The sequence below is a fragment of the Barbus barbus genome (assembly GCF_936440315.1).
Source record: "Barbus barbus genome assembly, chromosome: 7".
Lineage (NCBI taxonomy): Eukaryota > Metazoa > Chordata > Actinopteri > Cypriniformes > Cyprinidae > Barbus > Barbus barbus.
The window spans coordinates 29,982,513-30,007,358 of record NC_136735.1 but is presented as its reverse complement, the minus strand read 5'-3'; the positions used below and the strand labels follow the sequence as shown (position 1 = coordinate 30,007,358).

The 24,846-nt window shown below is 35.4% G+C and overlaps 3 protein-coding genes across 5 annotated transcripts in view; 2 read left to right on the top strand and 1 right to left on the bottom strand.

Moving 5' to 3' along the window:
• The first annotated feature begins 1,402 nt into the window (after nt 1-1,402).
• On the top strand, nt 1,403-6,437 carry LOC306873100 (integrator complex subunit 15). Of its 2 annotated transcripts, none has more exons than XM_079422137.1 (8): nt 1,403-1,525; nt 2,125-2,341; nt 2,542-2,763; nt 3,386-3,551; nt 4,159-4,460; nt 4,548-4,749; nt 4,844-4,883; nt 5,606-6,437. In XM_079422137.1, exons 2-8 carry the CDS (start codon nt 2,144-2,146, stop codon nt 5,901-5,903), a joined length of 1,428 nt encoding a protein of 475 aa, XP_079278263.1. In that variant the 5' UTR covers nt 1,403-1,525; nt 2,125-2,143; the 3' UTR covers nt 5,904-6,437. The 2 variants fall into 2 exon arrangements, with proteins under 2 accessions (XP_079278263.1, XP_079278264.1); XM_079422138.1 differs by having other exon boundaries at nt 1,461-1,525; nt 2,137-2,341.
• On the bottom strand, nt 6,208-11,291 carry LOC306873101 (phosphomannomutase 2-like). 2 transcript variants are annotated; one of them, XR_013784456.1, is made up of 9 exons: nt 10,898-11,291; nt 9,239-9,350; nt 9,049-9,125; nt 8,870-8,961; nt 8,331-8,430; nt 8,062-8,137; nt 7,867-7,982; nt 6,914-7,726; nt 6,208-6,501 (listed from the first exon to the last, which is right to left on the bottom strand). XR_013784456.1 is itself a non-coding variant. In XM_079422139.1 (8 exons), exons 1-8 carry the CDS (start codon nt 10,970-10,972, stop codon nt 7,613-7,615), a joined length of 762 nt encoding a protein of 253 aa, XP_079278265.1. In that variant the 5' UTR covers nt 10,973-11,291; the 3' UTR covers nt 6,215-7,612. The 2 variants fall into 2 exon arrangements, 1 of the variants encoding a protein (XP_079278265.1); XM_079422139.1 differs by having other exon boundaries at nt 6,215-7,726.
• A 21-nt stretch (nt 11,292-11,312) lies between these two features.
• Nucleotides 11,313-24,846, top strand: part of LOC306872019 (mitotic spindle assembly checkpoint protein MAD1-like) — a 72,038-nt gene continuing 58,504 nt past the window's right edge. Inside the window, exons 1-9 of the mRNA XM_079420333.1 lie at nt 11,313-11,430; nt 12,275-12,465; nt 15,790-15,930; nt 16,181-16,360; nt 17,293-17,417; nt 17,512-17,593; nt 17,776-17,906; nt 18,009-18,123; nt 18,311-18,372. Coding sequence (XP_079276459.1) covers nt 12,319-12,465; nt 15,790-15,930; nt 16,181-16,360; nt 17,293-17,417; nt 17,512-17,593; nt 17,776-17,906; nt 18,009-18,123; nt 18,311-18,372 — 983 coding nt within the window. The 5' untranslated portion in view covers nt 11,313-11,430; nt 12,275-12,318. The remainder of the gene's footprint in view (nt 11,431-12,274; nt 12,466-15,789; nt 15,931-16,180; nt 16,361-17,292; nt 17,418-17,511; nt 17,594-17,775; nt 17,907-18,008; nt 18,124-18,310; nt 18,373-24,846) is intronic.

Here is a 24,846-nt window from a genome sequence, read left to right as displayed (position 1 = left end):
CCAAGATGTTTGGCTAATGAAAACATCCATTGTGATGTAGATGAGAACCTGTGGCCAAATCCACAACACAGAGTTGATGACAATGTAGAAGTACAGTAATCACTCCTGTTTTGTTTCTTACAGAACAAGCAACTTGAGGAACACTGCACTTGTTTTACAGTACTGTCTGTTCTTTTCTATTTCATAGCTAATTACTGTATTTTTGCTTTGATTCAAACCTATGTTGTGATTGTACTGTAGTGTTTTGCATCAATATATTACAAACTTTGTTCAATGATTCCACTGTGTCTGTAGTATTCTCTCTACTACTGCAGTACTTTTACAGAGATGTATTTACTGTACATGTAGTACCATAATGAAACCTGTATCACCTATTTTGTTCTACACTATTTAATGATTGTACGCACAATGACACAGTGAAACTATCGGTTGTGTGTGGGTGATCTATAGTTATGTTTCAATGGTATTTCACAGTAAACTAGTTTTTTGACCCAATGATTGTGCAAGATTTCTCTAAAGATGTGAATGCACAAAGCAATGTTTTGAACATTAGACAGCCTGCGTTACAACTGATAACTGTTTTGTGTCTAGAGTTGTGAAAAATGACATCAAGGTTCTGAAAATAGTAGCAAAGTGATTGTTAAAAAACTGTAATGTAAAATATGCATATTTTTAATGTTATATTTATTTTACTTCAGCAAAAAAACATCATTGCAGTAAGTTCAGCCAGCCAAAACCTAAAATTTCAATGCCACTATTTGGCTGTAGTACTCAACGTGTAATTTGTTTTTTTTTTTTTTTTTGTCTCTCTCTGTGTGAGTGTTTGACACTTTGAGAATGTTGTATAGGTTTAATTTCTGTGTATGTTTGAGCTGCATTGGGTTAGATTTATTGATTTTTATTGGATAAAAAAAAATGCTTTGAATTTTGGTATTTCCCATTCATTTTCTGTGGGTGCCCATTTTTGGGCAAGAAGGTCATCAATTTTTTTTTTTTTTGTAATTGAGTCCTAATTTTTGTGTTCAGATGGCAAACTTAAACGTAGCCAAGTCTTGAACCGCTCAGATTAAGCAAACTATTTTTTAAAAACAAATGATTTTACCCAAATTTGTCCCGAAGGGTGATTGAGGTTTAACTGCATCAAGAGGTAACTAAATATTATTAGAGCTGTTCGATTTTCAAATATATCATGGTATTAAAAGGAGGTTGTTTGGACTCAAGAATCATAATTAAAATGTTTGAATGTCATTGAATTAGATATTTTAAAAAAAAAAATATCCAAGCAAGAATAATTTGCTCTGAAAACGCTTTTTAGTCCAAATACAGTCTGGATGCACAGTACAGTATCTCCGGTGCGCAGGAGGCGCTGATCAGCCGCGCTGGTCTTCACTCAAGTGAGTCTACAGTGTCCTTTATGGTGTTCCGTAGTTATTTTGTGATGAACAACTTTCACATTGTCAGTTATGGGCGATATACATTTGCAGATTGACAGAAGCTAATGCAACGAGTCTAATTATTTAACCAGGTAAGGGTGTTGTAAGTATGAATATGTATGTCGTGTGAACCGTGGAAACATTTAACATTTAAAGAAACCGGTGTTACAGCAATCGCGCTGTGTATAACATTACTGCATCGCTTCAGACAATGAGTGTCACCATAGAGAATAATCGCTTTCATAATCAGTTTTCGATTAACACACTCATAATTCAATAAGAGGTATTACAATACAATCCCATGAGTTCGTTTTTCTACCGATACGTTATATTCAGAGCTTCTCTTTTTCACTTATTTTCAATTTGACACGCCTTACAACAAAATAGTGCAGTGATAGTACAAGATGATACTGTGAGACCACGGGATACACGCTAGGAAAGAAAAATATACCATGGTTTACTGTAGTATCATCTAAAAAAAACATGGTAACGTTAGATGTCCAGAGTCTGTGGTTTTACCATAATGCATGCTCAAAAAACCTAGTATTATCGTGATGCATGTCCAAAATAACAAGGTATTACCAATATGCATGTCCAGAAGTAATACATATAATGATATATTTAGTTTTTTTGTGTTTATGACTGATTAATGTCTTTCATATTTCTAATTTTCTTGTATTTGATGTTGTAGTTTCTCCTCCAGAGCAGAGATGAGTGATATTCGGCATGCATTGCTGCGGCGTGATCCGCTGAGCGCGGCTAAAGAGGTTCTGTATCATCTGGACATCTCGCTGGGCAGCGCTCTGCAGAGCTCCACCGGCCCCACGCCTGGACTAGAGAAGAGCACGGTGGAGCTGGTGGAGGAGTTCATCTTTCACGTCCCTAAAGACAGGAACACCCAGCCTAAGGTGAGGAACAGGAGCATCAAGTCTGGTTTGATTAAAAGAAAAACCTGTGTGGTGGTAAATACCAGACCATTGTTTGAAGTTGTTTTCTACTGTAATATATTTTAAAATGTCATTTATTCCTGCAAAGCTGAATTTGTCACATGAAGCTTCAGAAGTCATTCTAAAATGTTGTTTTGAACTATGTGTTGTATTTGATCCAGAGGATGAGCTGCGTTCAAGAATTGCAGCTGCTGGAGATCATGTGCAGTTACTTCCAGGAACAGAGCAAAGATGCAATCCGACAGATCATTTTCTCCACACTCTTCAGTCTTCAAGGCAACAAGGCTGATGAGAGCCGCATGGCCATGCTTGGGAAGCTAGTTTCAATGGCGATAGCCGTGTGCCGGGTGCCAATACTAGAGTGTGCAGCCACCTGGCTACAGGCGTGTGATATTAGAGCTTTCATTTTATGCCATAATTGCCTGTTTTAATGTTAAAGATGCAGTCCGTAACTTTTTTGTGTCCAAAATTGACAAAACGTAGCGATATCATGAGTCCATTTTCCAAACTGTGTTTTTGGATTATCCTGAATCACTATTGTACACGTATAATATGTTTTTATATTTGGACTGTCGAAGACATAAACGGAGAGAAGAAGCTCCGGCTAAAATGTTCTTCCACAAGATGCATGCAGTTCTGTTTATTAATGCCAAAAGTTACGAACTGCAGGTTTAATTTATGGTTTCTCTAGAGCATGTTTTAATAGATTAAATTGAATATATATGTGAATTTCATAAAAAACGATCAAGAACAGTGTTAGTATTATTTAATACTATTATAGTATTTATTAATCATTTTAATAATAATTAGGTTTTGCTTTTTTATCTTCAGTGTTCTTTTTCATTTTAGTTTAGTTTTAGTAGTTTTGTGCTTTTTAAAATGTTTCTGTATTTTTTTTTTCATTTTGGTTTCAGTTTTAGTATTACAACTAAAGGCAACATTTGAACATTTGCCAAAAAAAAAAAAAAACAGCTTTTGAAACGTTTCTGATGTGTTTTTGTGTAGCGCACCCACTCTGCATGGTGTGTGCGTTTGGCTCAGGTGCTGATGGATGATTACTGCACACTGGTGCCATGTGCCATCTCTACCCTGCAAAACATCTGTTCAGCCAGTCCTCGCTTTTGCTGTCAGCTCATCACTGCTGTAACGGCTCTCTATGACTTCTCCTCAGGTACCAGGTTTCTTTTTTGTCACAACAACTTGGGGGAAAAAAAATGTGACCCTGGACCAGAAAACCAGTCTTAAATCGCATGGGTATATTTGTAGAAATAGCCAAAAATAAATAGTTTGGGTCAAAATTATTGACTTTTCTTTTATGCCAAAAATCATTAGGATATTATGTAAAGATCATGTTCCATGAAGAAATTAAAAAAAATTCTTACCATAAATATATCAATTTCATTCTTGATTTGTAATATGCATTGCTAAGAACTTCATTTGGACAACTTTAAAGGTGATTTTCTCAATATTTAGATTTTTTTGCACCCTCAGATTCCAGATTTTCAAATAGTTGTATTTCCTAACAAACCATCCATCAATGGAAAGCTTATTAATTCAGATTTTGAAAAATTGACATTTAAGACTGGTTTTGTTGTCCAGGGTCACACACACGCACACACACATATATAGTGCATATTATAAAATATTGAATGTATACAAAATTATGATATTAAATTGTTTTAATAGAAATTCCATAAAAATATAAATATTACAATGTTTTATATAATACAAACTAAAATGAAAGTTATACATCATTTATTTGATATTGTTGCTTGTAGATGAGTTGACTCCACCCCCTGCACTCTTGGAGATGCTGGTTGGTTGGATCACAGAAGATCCCAGATTGCTGCTCCTCACCTTCATCAACACACCCCTCAATTCCAGCCTGCCATTAGGCTGCCTTGAGATCACGCCTCTTTTGGGTCTGCTCCGGTGGTGTGTGAAAGCTCCGTTAGCCTATCAGAGAGGCCGGAAATCAGCTTTGACCAATGGCCATAGAGAAAGTGAAAAAGGGACAGCATATGAAGAGCTGTACTCTAAACTGCACCTGAGTGTTCTTCAAGTCTTTCTAATGCTGCAGGTGTTGTATTTCTTGCAACTTTGCGAGGCTTTAAGGATTCCATTCAGTATTAGAATATATAATGTGTTTTTATTTTAACTCCTGCAGGTCCACCTGACAGAACAGAATTTGATTGGTCGACTAGCTGTGCTTCCTGTGGAGTCTGTTGCCACGCTGGTTGAGGAAGTCAGCCGTCTGTGCGAGAAGCTCACGCCCCTCCCTGCTGCCAATCATATCCAGCTGACACTGGATAGGCTGGCGCAAGCTCTTCAGGTCGCCATGGCAACAGGAGCTCTTCTGTGTGCCAGAGGTAAGTAAAGCTTCATAATGGCCTGTTTGGATTTTGATCTGAAAAGAGCAGCATTTCAGTGATGTCATTTCCTGTCATGTCTTTTATCCCTCAGAGGACCTACGGACTTTGTGCTCCAGACTTCCCCACAACAAGTAAGTCACTGATCACATGAAACGTGAAACCTGATCATGCAGAATTGATTAGTAAAATGATGTTGAATGATTTGTGACCATGATTTGTGATTAGTACAGGCTAGTGTTGCGATACCATTCGATACTGAAATTTTAAAAACATCCATTTCCCGCTAACATTTGAGCACTTTTGAGCAGATTCTTACACAGCGCTGATAGACAGGGCTTTGTCAGTGTTAGTGCATTAACTAAGGTTAACTAATAAAATCTTATTGTAAAGTGTTACCTATTGGTCTTCATAATTGTTTTGCACTTTAATCTTTGTGAAATTTTTTACTCTATGCTTTTTTTTGTGAATTGCTTTATTATATTTAAATGTTCAGTTCTTTTTGTTATAAGAAAAAAGTTATTAAACCTGTTATAATGTATTATGAAAACACTTTTCTGCAGCTAAATTCTAATGTTGTGATAATACCGTATACTGTGATTACTGAAAGCATTAGCAATTAATCTCAACATGTAAATTTGATACCGTCATATGCCTACCAATGCACCGATGTGGAACGGTGAAGCTTACCATCCCTAATATATTTAGAATTTATGATGTATGATCATGTAGATGATATATATCTGTACATATCGACATCCTATCAACCATTCAGAAACCCACATCAGTCAATCACTATCTACAGTTTTTGGTAATTTGTGAGCATTGTGCAGTAACAGTCTGCTTTGTGTTGCAGTCTGTTACAGCTTGTGATGTCCGGTCCAGTAGTGCAGCCTCCACCTCACAGCGGACCCTTCCAGCCCAACATGTACCCACACATCCACCCGGGTCGGCCCTCCGCTCTTTCTCCCCACAGCCCGCACCAGTCTGCCCTCCCCTCGCCACACAGCCCACACCCCGTACTGTCAACGCACCCCACACACCCAGCGCTGTCCCCACATCGCCCGCTAACAGCCCACGCCGCACACCCTTCTCTCTCTCCACACGCCTTCCATCCTGCTGCCATGGCTTTTCCATACAGGCCCATTCGTTAACCAGCAATACAGGACATTTGGACTACTCTGCTTCCTCTTGGGATGAGAACAAACTGTTTTTGTTATGTTTTATATTAGATGATCTTCAAAACGTTTGGTTTGAACTTGTAGTCACATGTTTGGCTTGGTCAGGTTATATGGTCTTGTGTATCATAAATTGGGATATGCATTGTATCATTTTAGGTTTGATATGTACTTTAAAAAGTGCTTGTACAGATTAAGTGTTGTTTCGGGTAAAAAAAATAAAAAAATGCAGTCATACCTTTTAAAATATAATATTGTACAAACCATGAAATATATTTTTGGAAAAGCGACATTTGTGGTTATTTAATGGACAGTTTAAGTAGCAAATCAAACACTTTTCATACTTAAAATATTTTTGGTTTCAAAAAGCAATTAGTTACGAAATAACAGAAAAAAGCAGTTCAGTAAATACAATCTAAAATGTGCAAGTGAATAGGTTATTACAAACATTGAGAATTGCAATTTAATTTTTTCAAATGTGTTGCTAATAAAAATAAGAACCTCTGTTTTTACACGTGTTTAGCTCAGAATCTATACAGTAGTCTTTCTTACAGGTTTGAACTCATATGTGACCCTGGACCACAAAACCAGTCTTAAGTCGCTGGGGTATATTTGTAGCAATAGCCAAAAATACATTGTATGGGTCAAAATTATCAATTTTTCCTTTTCATGTTCTATGAAGATATTTCGTAAATTTCCTACCATAAATATATTAAAACTTCATTTTTGATTAGTAATATGCATTGCTAAGAACTTCATTTGGACAAATTTAAAGGCATTTTTCTCTGTATTTAGATTTTTTTTTTTGCACCCTCAGATTCCAGATTTTCAAATAGTTGTATCTCGGCCAAATATTGTCCTATCCTAACAAACCATAAATCAACTTATTTATTCAGGTTTCAGATGATGTATAAATCTCAATTTTGAAAAATGGACACTTATGACTGGGTTTGTGGTCCAGGGTCACATATGTGTTCAATATACACAAGCTGGCACAGTGCAGCAATATCATATCCAATCAGAATATATTTCCTGTATATTATAAAGCATTTGCATTCACTTATTTGACTTCAGCATGTAGATTAACTCTGCCAAGCAAAAACAATTGGTTTTGTAGTAAGGAAATGAACTATTAAGTCAGTTTAATTTGAACAAAAATAGATCAATTCAAAGTTAAAAGCCCTTTGTCTTGATGTCTTTTTAAATTCTACTTATGAAAATTAGACCTATTGTAGTACCTTCATCATTAATTTTAGTTAACAGGTGTAGGCTGGACTTCTTTTTAATCGGTTTTACTCTTGATTTAAAAACAAACAACAACAACCCATAACACAACATGTACAGTAACATTTGATGAAACCCATCCTGTCATAACTGTATGATATCTGTCTTTTTGGACCACGGTGTTTATTAACAAGTACTCTTATTAATAAGAGTTTATAGTGTATATTTCCAGTATTGACATAATTAAAGGCACAGAAGTTCAGATATAGTGACGCTAGCACCAGTCAGTTCCTTAAATGTGTAAATAATATCAGATTACATTTCAAATGAACACTGTATGTACAGGTTTATCTAGTACTTGTCATGAGATACAATCATTGAAGTGGATTTGGACATATCAAGTGACATTTCTATTCATAATTTCAGTTCATGGACATTGTATTCTTCTACTGTACTTAATTCTAGATGGCAGAGCTGAAGAAGAGCTCCTTGCAGATCCTCTGTGTGTCTTCAGGAGACTTGACCTCATGACCAATTGTTCTGGGGTCTACAAAGATTTCATAATCGTTTCCTCCCTGTTTGAAATAAATAAATAAAAATCACAAAACTGCTTAATTCAAGCAAGTCTGAGACATTTATGCAGCAGCACATGAATGCATGAATGTACTACTAGTCAAGATTGTATAAGATCCTAGTAGTCAATTTTTGGGCTCACAGGCATAGTTTTGTCTCCAAAGAAATGGATGCGCTGATATGAGTCTTTCTCTACAATTCCCAGACAGTATCGTTTATCCCAACCCTCTGGAAACACATCAAAGCTGATCTGCCCACCTGCAGAAAACAAAAAACTATTTATATATACACTACACACACATATTATTGGCTATACAGCCATATCTACTGTACAAACCAATGGAGAAAGCTAGTCCTTTCCCAGCAAACTCTTCCTTTAAAACAGAGACAAACTTGTCTCTGATTTTCTCCTTCTGCATAATAAGAATATTAAAAAAGTCACTCAACCTTTAATGACATCTTTTCAAAAGACAATGAGATTTTTTTATATGTAGAAAAAAGTATACATATATAATACTAGATATAAATAAGTGCATGGATTTTCCAGCATGGATGTACATAGTATTTTTAGTGTGTGTTAGTATTGATGAATACAAAACAAATTACCTTATCAAGTTCAAAGAATTCAATTCTTTCTTCTTGGCTGCAGCTTCGACCAATTGGAGAGACATTCAGCATTCCGTTACGGAATTCAATAAATGTGCCTCTGAGTACCATAAAAATACCATAAGTATTATGGTTGCAACACAAAAGATGGTGTTTATATATACATAAAGTTTGGGGACAGTAAGATTTTATTTGATCAAAAATATAGCAAAAAGTGTACTACTGTAAAATGTTATTGCAATTTTAATTTTAATGTACTTTAAAATGTCATTTAGTTCTGTGATGTTGAAGCTGAATTTTCAGCATCATTACTTCAGTCTTCAGTGTCACATAATCCTTTAGAAATCATTCTAATATGACGATTTGCCGCTCAAGAAACATTTCTAATTATTATCAATAATTAATAAATTAAAATATTTTCTAAATTAAATTTAAAATAAACGATAATATTCACAATAAATATTGACCAACTTTAAAGTAAAGCAATAAAATTATGTTTTCCACAAGCAACTACAGACGCCACGTTGTGATATCCCCACCTTTTCTTGGGCAGTTTTATCTTTGAAAGGTAATTGAGGCAAAAATTGATAAAATCCTGTAAAACCTCCTCTCCCATGTATGCCTGAATATTCTGATAAAAAAAAGAAATTAAAAAAAGCAACAAATATAATTTGCTAAACAAGTTTGAGATTTAATAGAAACTGAGAATTAAAATTACCTGCACAGAATGCAGCTGCCCAAACCTGTATGCTACCAAACCGTTCTCAGCAAACACATAATCCACTCTATTAATAACTGCAAAGGATATGAAACATTTTAAGTACTCATGAACACTATAAAATACACAGTGTTTTGTGCATAAAGTTTGTGCATGTATTTAAACAGAGTTTTGCAATTGTTATACACACCATCATCATCCAACTGTTCTTTAATTTTGTCCAGGTCTGATCCTCCGACCACCCCGACTCTCACTCGCTGTCTGAGCTCATTCAACAACTGATGCATGTCAGGAGTAGCTTTCTAAAGACAAAAACATACACAGGGGTAACTACTTTACACCAAACACAAAGTCATAAAATGCCAGTTCTTCTTTACATATGTAATATGCATATACATTGATTAGCATTTTTTAACTTTTCCACTATGTGAGGTTTCATGAATGGCTTTGTTCTTCATTATTATTTTATATGTTAAATTTTGGGTAACGACATCCCCTGCCGTAGGATCCAAGTGTGTGTTACAGTTTTTTTCCCTGTTCTGTAGCAATGATTTAAAATTTGTCTGTAGAGAAACTGACTTTCAAAAAGTAAATGTACCCCTGAGAACCAAGTGTCACAACTAATCACAATCTTCTATACATCAACATTTGAAACAGAAATATTTATTCTTCTGCCTTGAAATGCAACATTACAATCTTTTATTTCATATGTCACTTAAATCAGGGGGTCTCAGCACTTCCAAGGGGGCATCAAAATGACTTCAACAAGCAGTAAAATAAGCCATTAATTTCTCATTTTAATTGGCTTATTGTCAATTATTTGATTTGGCTTATTACATGTTTTAGTTATACCAACAATATCAGGCAGAAATCATCTGATAAAATATTTTTAAAGATATAATTCCAGTAAATCAAGAAAAACCAGAAAAGTCACTGGGCCTTTGAATATTGTTGTGGCCCCTTGGAGTCAAAAAGGTGGCAAACTACTGATTTAAATTTTCTTGCACTGTAAAATGTGTTATTCACCAGCATGTATTTCATTTAAGTTCAGTCCATAACTATATTTGACTTACAGTTTATACATAAAATCAATCTTCACCTCATAAGCAGTCTAAAATAGTATGAAGAATGAAAGTTAAAGCCATGACTGTCATTTAGGATGTGCTAAGAAAGAAGATAAGATTATTTGTATTATCACCCCAAAACTGCTTTTACAATACATATTTGACTTTATAAAAACACATATGTGACCCTGGAGCACAAAACCAGTCGCTGGGGTATATTTGTAGCAATAGCCAAAAATACATTGTTTGGGTCAAAATTATCAATTTTTCTTTTATGCCAAAAATGATTTGGGCATTAAGTAAAGATCATGTTCCATGAAGATATTTAGTAAATTTCTTACTGTAAATATACCAAAACTTAATATTTGATTAGTAATATGCATTGCTAAGAACTTCATTTGGACAATTTTAAAGACAATTTTCTCAATATTTAGATTTTTTTGCACCCTCAGATTCCAGATTTTCAAATATTTATTCTTATAAATATTAAAAGAATATTTATTAAGCTTTCAGATCATCTCAATTTCGAAAAATTGACCCTTATGACTGGTTTTGTGGTCCAGGGTCACATATTTGACTTCATAAAAAACACAGATAACTGAAATCAGATCACAAGATGCTTATACAGATCATTATTCAGATTCATACATTTACGCCTCAGTTTGTCAGCTCACAATGAATTATTATGCATCAATAGTCATTACCGCCCTGCTTCATATCTCCTACTACTGTATATAAACAAGACTAGCTAGCTAACGCCTTCCGCTTTAACTTAATCCTCTCACCTGGCGAGCTGCTGTTAAAGTCCCATCCACATCAAACAGGCACAGTGTTGTCGGGTCCGCGCTAGAACTGGCCATTGTAAAATTTGCAAACTTAGTAAATCACTGTACGATCCGTGTGAGGTTTGTGTCAATCCTGCAGCACAGAGCTTCGCTTCATCCATTCAGCGGCGCAACGTCACATCTTCCGTGTGTATTGGAGCGCGTGAGTGACGCGTCAGCGTGAACGACCTCACTAGCGCCTGCTTGTGTAATAGTAATTTTACGCATCGGTTCAGTAAACAAGAAGAATAAGTTGGATTTTCCAGCATAGATGTACATAGTATTTTTAGTTAGTGTAAATGCAATTTCGATGAAAGCGGTATATACAATGAGTGAATCTGTTCCGCCCATCCACAGGTGGCGCTGTTGTGTTGTTGAGCGAAGCAGCGCTCATTTCCTCACACACACGAATTAGCGGCATCTCAACCAACGACAACAAAACTGCTGCAAGTTCAAACTAGAGACACGAGCACCGAGAGAGAGGGCTGTCAAGAGTGAGTTACGGATTTCTCTTCAATTAATTCGAAAGAAAGACACCTAAGTTATGCTAGTGCGTTTTTATTCGGTCTGCGTTTTAGCCTGTTTGTAAAATCGTCTTTTTGACGAATATTAGTGAGGTAAAGTTAGCTGAACGCTTGCTAACTAAACATACTGAACTGTTAGCGTGTGTGATTTAACTTCATATATCGTCTCTATTAATGGCTACCTCATTAATACGAATTGTAAAACAGTTAATTTAATTCGTTATTTAATCTGTTTTAATGAGCCTGCTAAAGGAAATACTATGCTTTGGACCATGAACTGTGATAATACCATAATACTCTTTGAAGTTCTGTGTTGTATACCGTTTAAATGTCATGATATATGAATGGGGCAGACCATTAGTACCATGGTATGTAGCAAATTACCATGGTATTGTCATCCAATACCATCAGGGAAAATATTTCCCCACGCAGTAAATGTGTCAAGTGTCAGTTTTTACTACATCAGACCCCTTATTTCATTTTTAACAAAATATGAAAATTCTTGTTAAGTGCTGTTCAACAGTGGGAACATACTAGAGAAAGCTATATTTTGGTGTATTTTTAAAATACGGTGACATTATTTGAGAATTGTTGGAACACATCTTATTCTTCATCATATGATGTCGGATGTACTTATATTTTTCAATATTTAAATAATAAACTGCTTAAATGTTAATAACATCCAAATGGGGTACAGATACATGCTCACTACTTTAAACTGAATTTGTATTCTTTAATTTTTGGTTTGATCAGTAGGTTTCTTGAGGGAACTGAGGAGGTTTATTAATGGCTTTTTACACTTTTATATAATTAGGTTTTTCCTTACTCCGCAAACGAGGCTGTCAAGATATTGTCAATATGGATGATATGGAGGATGACACCACAATCTTCTCAACGCTGAAATCTTTCAAGAGTTTGATATCATGTCCAGAACGCTCTTTACTGGAGACTGAGCCAGCCTTTGGAAGAAGTGGTCTTCAGAATCTCTATACTAAAAGAGTGGAGGCAAGTCACAGACTCCTTTAATTTTTTTAAACCTCATTTTTACGGAAGTATCTAAATTTCAGTTCCACGATATCATAAAAATGCAGTACGTGTTTTATAGAAATAGTTCACCCAAAAATGAAAACTGGCTAGTGGCTAAACATTTACTCAACCTCAGGCCATCCAAGATGTAGATGAGTTCTGAACAGATTTGGAGAAATTTAGCATTTTCAACACTTGCTCACCAATGCAGTGAATGGGTGCCGTCAGAATGAGGGTCCCAACAGCTAATGAATACGTCACAGTTATCCACAAGCAATCCTCACAACTCCGGTCTATCAAATAACATTTTGTGAAGTCAAAAATTAAGTCACTAAAACGTTAAAACTTTAAACCATTGCTTCTGACTAAAATACTAGTCGTCTATCTATTATATGTTCTGTCTATAATATTGCTTTCTCCAGTGCAAAAGTCATCTTGTCTGAATCAGGAGAGAAATATGCACCGATCAAGCATGGTTTGCAAGCAAAATTCCAAAACGGTTCTGAACAAATATGTTTGTGGATTTTGATCTTAGAGGATAACAGGGTATGGACTTTTTCACTAGACTAAGCTTTTTTTATGGATTGTAGAGTCATATTTTGGCCAGAAGCGATGGCTTAAAGTTAAAATACTTTTAATGATGGATTTGTTTCTTACAAACATGCTTTTTTCGCTTCCCAAGACATTAATTGATAGACTGGAGTCATGTGGATTGTGGAGATGTTTTTATCAGATGTTTGGACTCTCGTTCTGACGGCACCCATTCACTGCAGAGGATCCATTGGTGAGTCGGTGATGTAATGCTAAATTTCTCCAAATATGTTCTAATAAAGGAACAAAGTCATCTACATCTCAAATGTCCTGAGGATCAGTCAAGTCAAGTTGAGCTTTATTGTCATTCCGCTACATGTGGGGACATACAGTGGAACGAAATGTCGTGCCTCGCAGGACCACGGTGCTACATAAATACAGACATGCAACAATGAAGTAAAAAAACACTATAAACCTATACACAACTAACCTACTGACAGATTTGAACTATAAGTATACTAAATATAAATATTTACCCTATACAAACTAAAAAAAATAAAAGATGAAAAATACAAACTATATGAATGCTTCAAATAAATACTGTACATGTGCAAAGAGAAGCATTTTGAGTCAAGCAGCTGGTTGGGGAATAGTGCAGGATGATTTGTAGTGCATGAGCATGTAAACATGCATATATTGCTGAGTCTTTTGTGGGATTGTGTACACGCAGCAGTGTGTGTAAAGTGTCTAGTGCACATTAGGGCTTGACCAGAATATTCGAATATTCGTTTGGAGGGATGGCATTCGATTTTTCATTTTGAGATTCGAATATTCGAAAAAAAATAATAATAATTTAACACGTGACATCGATCCCTGCGAAACGGTTCTCATTCGCGCTTTAATGACTAGCCCTTGCAGCAACGCCAACATCGGGATTAAAGAGAAGAAGGACCTGGTCTACATTGAGGTTAGACTAATATTTTATATTAAATTATTAGTAAATAATTTAAATGTAATTTAATATGATGATTTTGCTACACTACTTCATCTCGTGCACAATGCATAATTTGACTAGGAAAATGCTAATTAATAGGTTGTCCGCCTGGCTGAACATCTGCACCAGCAACAGACCGATCGGAATGTTGAAGAGCTGTCTGCAAGCCATAGAGAAGAGGAGACTGCGGCGCCACCACCAAAAAAAAAAAAAAAAAAAACATCAGGAGATTTTAATGCTGATGGAGTCTGATGACGAAGAGGAAGAAGAACATGGAGACGGCGCAAAAAAAGAGATGGAGCAATATTTAAAATACGCTACAAAAGTACAGTCGGACCCGCTTGCATGGTGGAAGCAAAATAGTGACCGCTACCCTAAACTGGCATTTGCAGCCAAACACCTCCTTTGCGTTCCGGCCACTTCAACTCCATCAGAGCGCATTTTTTCAAAAGCTGGCTACATCGTTAATAAGACCCGAAGTTCGCTTTTGCCCGAAAATGTAGACAAGCTCATCTTTCTTGCACACAACTTGAAAAGAGTGTAGCTAAATAGGTAGCTTTTCTAGCTTCGGCTTGCAACCTGATTTTATTTATTTGAAAGTTTGATTTGTAAAATTGTTCGTTTATTGAAATGTGAACTAACGTTAGCTTATTTTATTTAGCCCATTACATTTTGTTTTATTGTATAAGGGATTTTCTTTTCTTTTATTTAAACACTAAATAATGCTACCTTGTCATTTATTTATTACAGTTTGTTGAACTTTGTTAATTTATTTGTTGTTCTTTTATTTAACTAGCATACCTTTTATGGTGTCGGTGTTACTCTGCTGCTAATTTCTGATTTAAGAGTGATTTTGTTGGAAAAATGTTAGGCTACCTTATTTTAAAAAATGTGCTGCTAATATCCGATTTGGGAGTGATTTATTTAAAAGTTTTACTTTGTAAAGAATATTTTGTTTATTTTATTTAGACTATTAAAATGTTTTTATTCTATAAGGGAATTCATTTAATTTTATTTAAACTGTTCGTTAATTAAAATGTGTGATTTTATTGAAAGTATGCTGCTGCCGTGTTCTTTATTTATTACAATTCGTTGAACTTCGTTAATTCATTTTTCGTTCTTTTATTTAAATAGCCTACCCTTTACGGCGCCTTACTGTGCTGCTAATTTGGGAGTTATTTGTTTGTTTGATAAATGTTGGGCTACTTTATTTAAAGTATTGCTCTAACAGACCTGTTATTGTTTTGTATTATAGTGCAGTGTTCGTTCTTAAATAATATAAACCCTGCCCGGGCCGCATGTAGCGCCCGGCTTTCGGCTTGTGCTGTTCTATTAAAGTTTTATTCATTCTGAAAGTGTCGCGACTTGCCTGTATCCATATTACACAAAAATGCGACTTTGCACTCACTTGCGTCCCCAGCAGTTGGATGAACGGTTCTCGACATAAAAATGCAACAGACAGACACACACAGAGAGATTCCTGCCTTTATTAGAGATAAGAATATATTCAGCCCCCTCCCACCGAAGCTTCGAATATTCGATGTTGATCACTACCGAATACTCGAAGCTCAAAAAATGGTATTCGGACCAGCCCTAGTGCACATAGAGGAGAGTGTGTTACTACAGGTGGTTTGTACAGGCTCACTCACCTGTGTGTAGCACACTTCGAATTGCACAAAAAAGTTCCAAGATGAGAAAATAAATTTTTTTTGGGTGAACTATTCCTTTAATATAGTATATGTGGAGCAAATGATTGAATTTTGTTATTGTGTGTGTAGTTGGAGGAGGCTGCAGAGCGTGTCCGTTCTCACACTAGCCTGCTACAGCTCACTCAAGAGAAACAACAGATGGAGCTTAGTCACAAACGGGCCCGGATAGAGCTGGAGAAAGAGGCAAACAGCAGCTCCAGAGACTTACAGGTGAGTGATAGATGGCATTGTGCTGTAAATCATGGGTTCTGTTGGATTTTCTATTACTGTCCCCTTTGCTCCCATTTTCTAAACATATTCCTCAATATAAAAAAAATTACAGCCTAAAACATGGTGTGAGAAACACTGTAGACAAAATCCATTAGGATGTGATTTGGTGCATTCAAGGCAAGATTGTCCAGTCTTTGCTGTGAAAAACCTAATTTGACCTGTGTATGTGTCTGTCTGATTACATTTGCAGAGGGAAATTGACCGTAACAGGGAGTTACTGTTGAAGATCAGACGTCTGGAAGAAAGAGAAGAGAAAGCAAATCAAGCTCTTAATGAACAAATGGAAAACAACAAGGCTTTAAAGCGTACCTTTGAGGAACTCCACAAGAAAGCAAATGAAAAAGACAACAAACTTGCTGAGGCAGACCAGGTGTGTGTTTATTATGTTTCTTTTGTATTGGTGTTTGTAGAAAGATGAAAAAATGCTCCTGTGCAATGGTTTGAATTAAAATGTTTTTTTTTATTATTGAAACATGAGATTACATTAAAATATCAATGGTTGTAATTGTTTTTAAAAGCCACTAGCTACTAGATTACCTCAAAGCCTGGCAAAGCCATGGTTTGCTACTTACAAGTGCAATCCTTGTGATCGATTTATTGGACAATAAAACTGGCAATAAAACAAGCTGTCATATTTAATTTTATTTTATAGGGACAATGTGGAATGCCATAATTGTTACAGTCTCATGCAGCAGACGCTCTGCACAGAGACTTCTAGCTATGTGACTGATAACTTAATACACATGTATATTCATCGAATCTCAAAAGTTTGGGGTCGAGTTTGCAACAATACAGAAAAACCAGGGGAAAGATGGTAAAATAATATTACATATTTAAAATAACTTCTATTTTTTAAGTATTGAATTTTTAGCAGCCATTACTCTAGTCTCCAGACAGAGTCACATGATATGTGATTTAATATGCTTATTTGTTGCTCAAGAAACGCATCATACTTGCCTTTATTTTTTTTGTGGAATTTGTTTGGGGATTCTTTGAATAAAAAGTTAAAGTACAGCATTTATTTGAAAAACAGAAATAGTATGTAACATTGTAAGTGTCTCTACTGTCACTTATGATTAAACTAATACGTCCTTGCTGAATTTTTTTTTTTTTTTTTAAACAAATCTCACGGAGCGTGAACTTTTTAAAGAGTGCTGTACATTCACAAAAATAAAACAACTGTAGGGCAATCATTGTTTACAAATATGATTTAAATGGAGTTAAATCTTTTTTTAACAATTATTTTACTGATAATACCATTAGGATTGCAATTGTTTAAAGTAAATTCTTTTCATGTTGCAGATGATCAGTGAGTTGAAAGATGAGACCCGAAGGCTCAATCAACAGATCCAGATTCAGGAGTCCAAATTCTCCACCCAGAACCTGGAGATCCAGGCCCTGCAGGAGCAACTAGATGTGCAGCGCAAGTATGAATTCACACATACACAAAGGTACACTGTTTTCCTGATATCCTCTACTTAATACATATGCACTGTGTTCTGTTTTATCTGATGTTAATAGGAAGTTCCAGGATGTCAGTCAGAGGTACCAAAATCTGCAGTCATCTCATTCCACCAGCACAGAGAGTGAACTCAAGATGAAGGTATTTGTGTTTCAGTCTTATTCTTCAATTTCTATGATGTGTGGAGCACTGAAGGATGTCAGAAACACTGCTATTAAGTACCAAGTCGGTGAAAAGAAAAAAGAACACTCAACTTGTATTTTACATCAAGAAATTGTCTTATTTGTACCTTGCTCCCTCTTATGTGTGCTGTCCTTCTGTAGGAGTTGGAGAGGCGTTTGGCTCTTCAGGAGCAAGACTCTGTGATTGTGAAAAACATGAAATATGAAGTGGCCAGACTGCCTGAACTGGAGCGGGAAATTAAACGTCTGCGGGAGGAAAATACTTTCTTAAGGTATCAACAGTGTCATCAACAAACTTTTTATGTGATGATTAATACGTAAATCATTATTTATAACTATAACTACTGTCAATTATCTCTCAATTTCCTTCTCAGAGAGACAAAAGAGAACAACAGTCTGCTGAGAGAAGAGACTGAGGGGTTGAGGAGGAAGTTGGAGAGAATGGAGAGAGTGATGGAGGAGAAACTGAAAGTAGAGTTGGAGAAGGAGGTAAACAGTTACTCATATGCAGAGACCAGTTTGGACCAAATTATGTCTGGTCTTGCTATGCAAAATTGATGCTCTGATTATGAATTATATTGTTCTTGATATATTACCCCCAAAAGGGGTGTAATGGTAGTGCTTTGTATTTTGCATTTTATTGTATGGTTTTAATCCAACATTGTGGATCTTCTAGAAACTGGAGCATGGACTGCAGGCTTGGGAAAACATTGGCCAGTCTACAGGACTTAATATTAGGTGGGTAGTTTCTTATGTATTATTATTATTATTATTTAACAAATGTATAGCTCAAGTAATTATTTAGCTGGAAATATTGCCAAATAAAAGCCTGACTGATAACTGACAATCAATAAATGAAGCCAAATTTGAGAGTAATGTTAAGGGTGTAACTGTAGTTTATATATATATATATATATATGTATGTGTATATAATATAAGAAACTCAATAGTTTTGGTTCATATGGTGGATTACAATGCCACCAGAGGGCGCTCTGATCTCAAGAAACATGTTGTTTCTCTCCTCTGCATATGAACCTGTGTAGGTCTATTAACTTGTGTTAGGTCAGTCAGTGTTATTGCTTGTAAATTCTACATGCTCTCTGCTTCTGCAGTGTTTTCAAGGTCAGCTTGTTATAGATGCTGAAACAGTGGCTGATGTAGAGCAGTTTCAGTGTTTGCATATGCATGTGTTCTATTGATCGTGTGAGGTGTAAATGTTCTTTGTCAGTCATGTGGAAAGATATAAACATTGTCTGTTTAATGGCTTATGTGGATTTGGTGGAACACACACACAGTGCTCTTGAAGTACCCCTCAAAATGACAATCACTGAGTCTCTTATTAGTCAATCACTGTCCTGAAACGTCAGACACCAGAGCGGGTGACAGATCTTATCTGTTTAATATCCCTTACCAATATTTAATGATATTATGAGTATCTAAACATCTGCTGATAGAAAACTAACAATAATAGTTCCAGAGAAGTTTTGAATAATGTACTACTCCCTTTTTCTGCAGTCATAATGAAGGGGCCAAAGCGTCAAAAAGTTGCAAAATCATATGATGGCTTTGTGTGAGGAACAGAATGAATTTTAAGTCATTTCTTTTAGAATCTTGATGTTAACAGGTTCAAAAACAAATCGTTCATTTGAGTGTCTTTCCAATGAGTCAGTTAATCTGACAAATTCATTGATAAATTTAATTTGTGAGTTTAGCTGATTTAAAGAGGAGAAGAATAACAATCTAAATTTTCACATAAAGCTATCGTATGACTGCTGAAGACCTTTTAATGTAGCAGTGCCGGTGGATACAGTGATTAGTAAATTATTACAAATTTCTACTTCTGTTTTCCATTGAAGGAAAAAAGCATACAGGTTTAATAAATGTTAACAGTTACAGAACTGTCATTTTTGGTGAACTAGGGTCAAAGAGAGGGTGGAAAATGGTCATGTAAGACTAAATCATTAAACTAAGGGCTGGCTCTCTATTATAAATAATAAAAGTAATTCTTAAACTCTCTGAAAACAATATTACTAATATGTATATATAATTTGGCTAAACTCAGACTGGTTCTTTTTTTGCTATTTAAAATACAGATTTATTGATAGGTCTAGACTTTACCACATCAAAAGTACAGAATATTAATACAAAGTTGAAGAAAAAAAAGTGGTCAACAGCATGTTTTGGTTTTGATGTGCATTTTCATTGAAGCAGTCATTTCTGCAAAAGGATTCCCGACCAAGTATTGAGTGCATAACTGAACATAATTATTTGAAGGTTGACTTTTTGTATTAAAAACACTTTTCTTTTATTGGTCGGATGAAATATGCAAATTTTTTGAGATAGGAATTTTGGGTTTTCATGAGCTGTATGCCAAAATCATCAATATTAAAACAATAAAAGGCTTGAACTACTTCAGTTGTGTTGTAATGAATCTAAAATATATGAAAGTCTAATGTTTATCAGTACATTACAGAAAATAATGAACTTTATCACAATATGCTAATTTTTTGAAAAGGACCTGTATAAAATTGTTAGATGGCTAGGTTGGAATTTAAACTTTGAAACTGTTATTCTTTTCTGCTCAAGATGAGAACGTTTTGATTATCCAATGTTAGAGAGAGGACAAAACAAATAGAAACATTTAAACCTCAATATGGCGAAGTCTGATGTAACTCATAAGGTTTAATGCTGTCCAATATAAGACTGAAGAGGAAAAATTGAAACATTTAAACTACTGAAAGAACAAAACGGAGTAGTTTCACGGTTATCCATGTGCGCTGCGGATAATCCGTGGGTCGGGTAATAAAAAAATGCATTCTGATTATTTGCGGGTGGGTCGCCGGTGGATAAAATAAAACACAAATTATGCAATATTAACAAAATTTTTTCATTAGGCAGACGATTTCATTTGTGTGTGTGTGTGTTCGCCTGATCGGGTAGTTGCAGTGACAGAAACGGTGACATTCCAGATAAAGTTTAAAAGGAGTAAAGCCTCTGTTAATGCTGTTGAGTAGGCTAATATTGCCAAAGAAAATATTTTGTTTTATTAATAAAGGTTCATAGAGCGGCCGCGATCAGCTCCGGTGCCCGTGCCAAAGCCTGCGCTCCTCAGACGCGTGCAGTGATCTCTAACATCACTGAATCTGCTGTTAAAAATGAACCATACATTCATAGTATCATAATGCAAAACATACAGGACATATTGCAAATTTTTCATTGTTTCTTGAAATGTCATAGGATTTTCACACTGGCGATGACTGCAGCATATGTCACCAAGCATCATATACCCCGCCACGCGTTGACGTCATCAAATTGTGATCGGTACATGAGATCGGCCAAATGTATGAGTACCGATCGAGTCATAAAATGTGAATATCGGCCGATACCGATCTCCGGCCGATCGATCGGAGCATCCCTATAGGTTACTGAATAATGGCATTGAATGGCAACCTGACGTTGACAGTATGATATCTTAAGCTAGGCGCACACTACTGCACTGAAGCTTGTCGCCCTTTCATGTTGACAGTTTTCTATTATGTGCACTTGTAAGATACACCATGAATAGTTGCAGGAGTTACAATAAATTTAGAATTTAGACTAAATTAAGAATACATTTAGACACTTAGTCTAGAATTTATGATAATTATAAGAAATGCCTCTTGCCCAAATCAGCATATTAGAATGAATTCTGAAGGATCATGTGACACTGAAGACTGGAAAAATGGCTGCTGAAAATTCAGCTTTGCATCACAGGAATAAATGACGTTTTAAAATATATTAAAAGAGAAAATGGTTATGTTAATTGGTAATATTTCACAACATTACATTTTTTTTTTTTTTTTTTTTTTTTTTAACTGTATTTTTAATACAGCCTTGGTGATCATTTTCATTATTCCAAATTTTTTTTTTTTTAATATTACCCCAGACTTTTGAACAGTAGTGTAAATATGGTTATAATAAATATAATAAAATATAGTGTAAATATAATAATGTTGAAGCTGTGTGTTTAGGTGATTTATTTTAAACATTTCTTTCTATCTCGGCTTAATATGCTAGGACAACTATAAGTATACATTGATTCATCTTGGTGTCCTGCCCATAAATTTTTCATTTGAGTGAGCTGTTCTTTTAAATATACTGCAGAAGTGATGGCTCTGTTCCTCGTCTGTCACATCTAAACTCTGAAAACAGATGTTAGCAGTGTTGTATGAGTGCTGTAATTTTCCACAACAGAAATGTGTTTAAGTTCATGTCACATCGATTGTAGTGGAAGCTCTTTGAGCAAAACTTCTCAGTTCTTTTTAACAATGGGTATCAGAGGAACTATCATTCCAAACAGAAATTGCATCCAATTAGATTTAAACTGTTTAATACAAGAAAAATACCAAAATCTGGTTAAAGTATGCTCAAAATGTTTTTCACCCATATCATAATAAACCGCAATATTTACCTACATATATTTTTGCTGAAGCCTTTCAAAGGGATAGTTCACCAGAAAATGAAAATTCATTAATCTTTTACTCGCTCTCAGTCTTTACGGCACTTATGGGCAAATAAAAACCATTACGATATTCACGACGGTGCATAATTTTACATTTGCAACAAAAGGCATACTATGCAAATTTGCAAATTTGTTGTGAATTATCTTGTAATTATTATTTTAGATGTATGTGTGTGTTTGAAAATGGTAGAGCATAAACCTCCCTCTTTGACTATTCCGTAATTGCCCAATAATGATTATTAACTTCAAACGGCACGCAATTGGTCACAGTTTTGCAGAGTCAATATCCTTCATGTATCTGGGCAGAATCTTAATTCCCATATAGGTTCTTCCTCCTCAGATCATTTCTCTCCTCCCTGTTCGCTGTGACGTCCTTTTTTCTCAGCGAAGGTCTTTGTTCCTGTTTGTATGCATTTCCTGTCTTTGAAGTATGATATGGCCTTGGGTGAGGCGTTTGAATGCAGGATTCAACTGATTATGGTTACATTCGCATAGGTAAAACATTTTATGTAATCAAACTCTTCCCAATTAATTTCCGTTGCTCTGAAAGGATAATGGCACGGCGAATGAGCCAAAGTGCCCGTCTCGCTTTGATGGAGCAGAAATCTGATTTTGGATTCTGATTGATCATTGAACATTACTCATTCTGCTCTCTCTGCTCTCCAGGCCTATGAACCACCACATTCACCGGCAGTATAAATATGTCAGGCAGTACTTTCATTCTGCTCTCTCATGTTTTACCTGGGTGAGCAATGTAACTCTCGTGGGGATTCTCCAAATAAAAGAAACCGGTGTCATATCTTCTCAATGTTTTGTCTCAGCAAAGAAAAGTGCAGCGGTTGGGACTTTCTTTTTTTGTACCGTAGACTCATTTTGTCTCGCTGTGAAGGAAACGATAGATAACTTTCTGAAAAATGAAGAGGGAAAGGGAAAGAGAGAGAAATACATACTCAATGCTTTATCGTACTCTCTTATAATGCCTTTCCTTTATGTTCCCTCTGCTGCGATATTCCTACTGTTTGAATGCTGAACCAATTGTCTTCAGAATTAGCTTTCATTTCAAATACAGAACAAAGGTGTCAGCCATAAGATAGCACTTTCATCACAGAAATTTAAAGAAAAATTGTCAAAATTGAGTAAATGCGTTCAAAGCCTTTCTGTCTGTGGGTGTGATTAAGTTCCTGTGCCTTTTGTTTGATGTTGACGGCTCCCGTTTAATTATGCAAATCAAAGACTGCAGATGTAATTTAACATACCCTGTGATCATTTGAAACATGACCCGGTTGTTAGCTATGTATGGTATACAAATAAATGTGAATATATTAGGCAGTTTGAATATATATTGCTACTGATTTTTTTTGTGCGGTGTACTTCCAGCAAGCGAAACATAGCATTTATAAAGTGAATTTGCAGAATTGTCAAAACCTGCTTTTATGAGAATGCTTGAGAAAATAACATCAAAACAGTAGAGTCCTGTGTAACTGTATGACATTTGAAGAATTTATATCAAATCTTTTAAATGAAGATGGCATTTTTTTTAAATCATGTCCTAGTGATTATTAACTTGCATAATTTCTGTTATGACATCACGTTTTAGAAACCAAACAAAACAACTGAACAATGGGTAATTTTGAAATGTGTGGGGGTTTGACGAATTAGAAAAGTAAATGTGTTTTCACAAAGAGCTGTTTTAAAAGAGAAACATTTTGAAAACCTAGTCAGGGCAATACGTCAGGAAACGGTTGTACTTTTAATTAGAAAAAGTAAATGTTACAGCTTAGGACTTTGGAGAAATTGTCTTCATCTCTGTTTGGAAACAGATTCTATCATGAGTTCACGAATGACTTTGTGTTTCATTAGCAGGTGCTAATGAGTCTTTTATAGAATGAGTTTAAGTTTGAGAATGAGTTTACAGTTTGTGGGCTTTTATAGAATGCTTTTCATGAACAAGGTACACTCTAGTGTACAATTACGACAAGAAAAACACTTTTGTCAGAACTATTAGATGCTTTCGGTAATCTATTGTGGATCATAATTAGCCTTGCATGGAAAGTAGACAGTTTTAAAGTTGCTATCTATGTTGTAAATCCATGTGAATGATTGCGAATGATTTATCCATGCATTTTATAAAACATTTATTATGCAGTCTACTTAAACTCCGCTCATTAAGCGATGGATCGAACCGAGTCCCTGCCCTACTTTTTTATTCCTGATAATTTGTTATACTTCACAGTAGATCACAATATGCAAGGCAAAGCCTGTCACTAACAGACATCTGAGGTGTTTAAAGTGGAGATGAACCTGAAATAAGAAAAAAGTATTCTCGCAGCTTCATAACTTTACGGTTGACCCACTGATGGCAGATGGACTATTCTGACAATGTTTTTTGTACTTTTCTGAGCCTTGACAGTGTTAATTGTTTGGCAGTCAATGGGACAGTCACAAGCCTACCGGTTTTCATCCAAAATATCTTAAATTAAATCTTTAAAAAAATGTTCAGAAGATAAACAAAGCTTTTACGGGTTTGGAATGACATGGGGGTAAGTGATTAATGACAATTTTCATTTTGGGGTGGAGTAGCCCTTTAAGTGTCCATTTGCTGAAAATGAAAAATAGGGCTGCGTCCGAAATCGCATACTTCCCTACTATATAGTATGCGAAAAACAGTATGCGAGGCGAGTAGTATGTCCGAATTCATAGTATTCGAAAAA

What these genes read in the sequence shown, in the direction of transcription:
- LOC306873100 (XM_079422137.1), top strand. Translation starts at nt 2,144, where the DNA reads ATGAGTGATATTCGGCATGCATTGCTGCGGCGTGATCCGCTGAGCGCG. An exon ending in TCTCTATGACTTCTCCTCAG is followed by an intron (nt 3,552 to 4,158) that starts GTACCAGGTTTC and finishes TGTTGCTTGTAG; the next exon opens with ATGAGTTGACTCCACCCCCT. An exon ending in TCCAGACTTCCCCACAACAA is followed by an intron (nt 4,884 to 5,605) that starts GTAAGTCACTGA and finishes TTTGTGTTGCAG; the next exon opens with TCTGTTACAGCTTGTGATGT.
- LOC306873101 (XM_079422139.1), bottom strand. Translation starts at nt 10,972, where the DNA reads ATGGCCAGTTCTAGCGCGGACCCGACAACACTGTGCCTGTTTGATGTG. An exon ending in CTTTAACAGCAGCTCGCCAG is followed by an intron (nt 9,351 to 10,897) that starts GTGAGAGGATTA and finishes TTTTGTCTTTAG; the next exon opens with AAAGCTACTCCTGACATGCA. An exon ending in TTGGAGACAAAACTATGCCT is followed by an intron (nt 7,727 to 7,866) that starts GTGAGCCCAAAA and finishes TATTTCAAACAG; the next exon opens with GGAGGAAACGATTATGAAAT.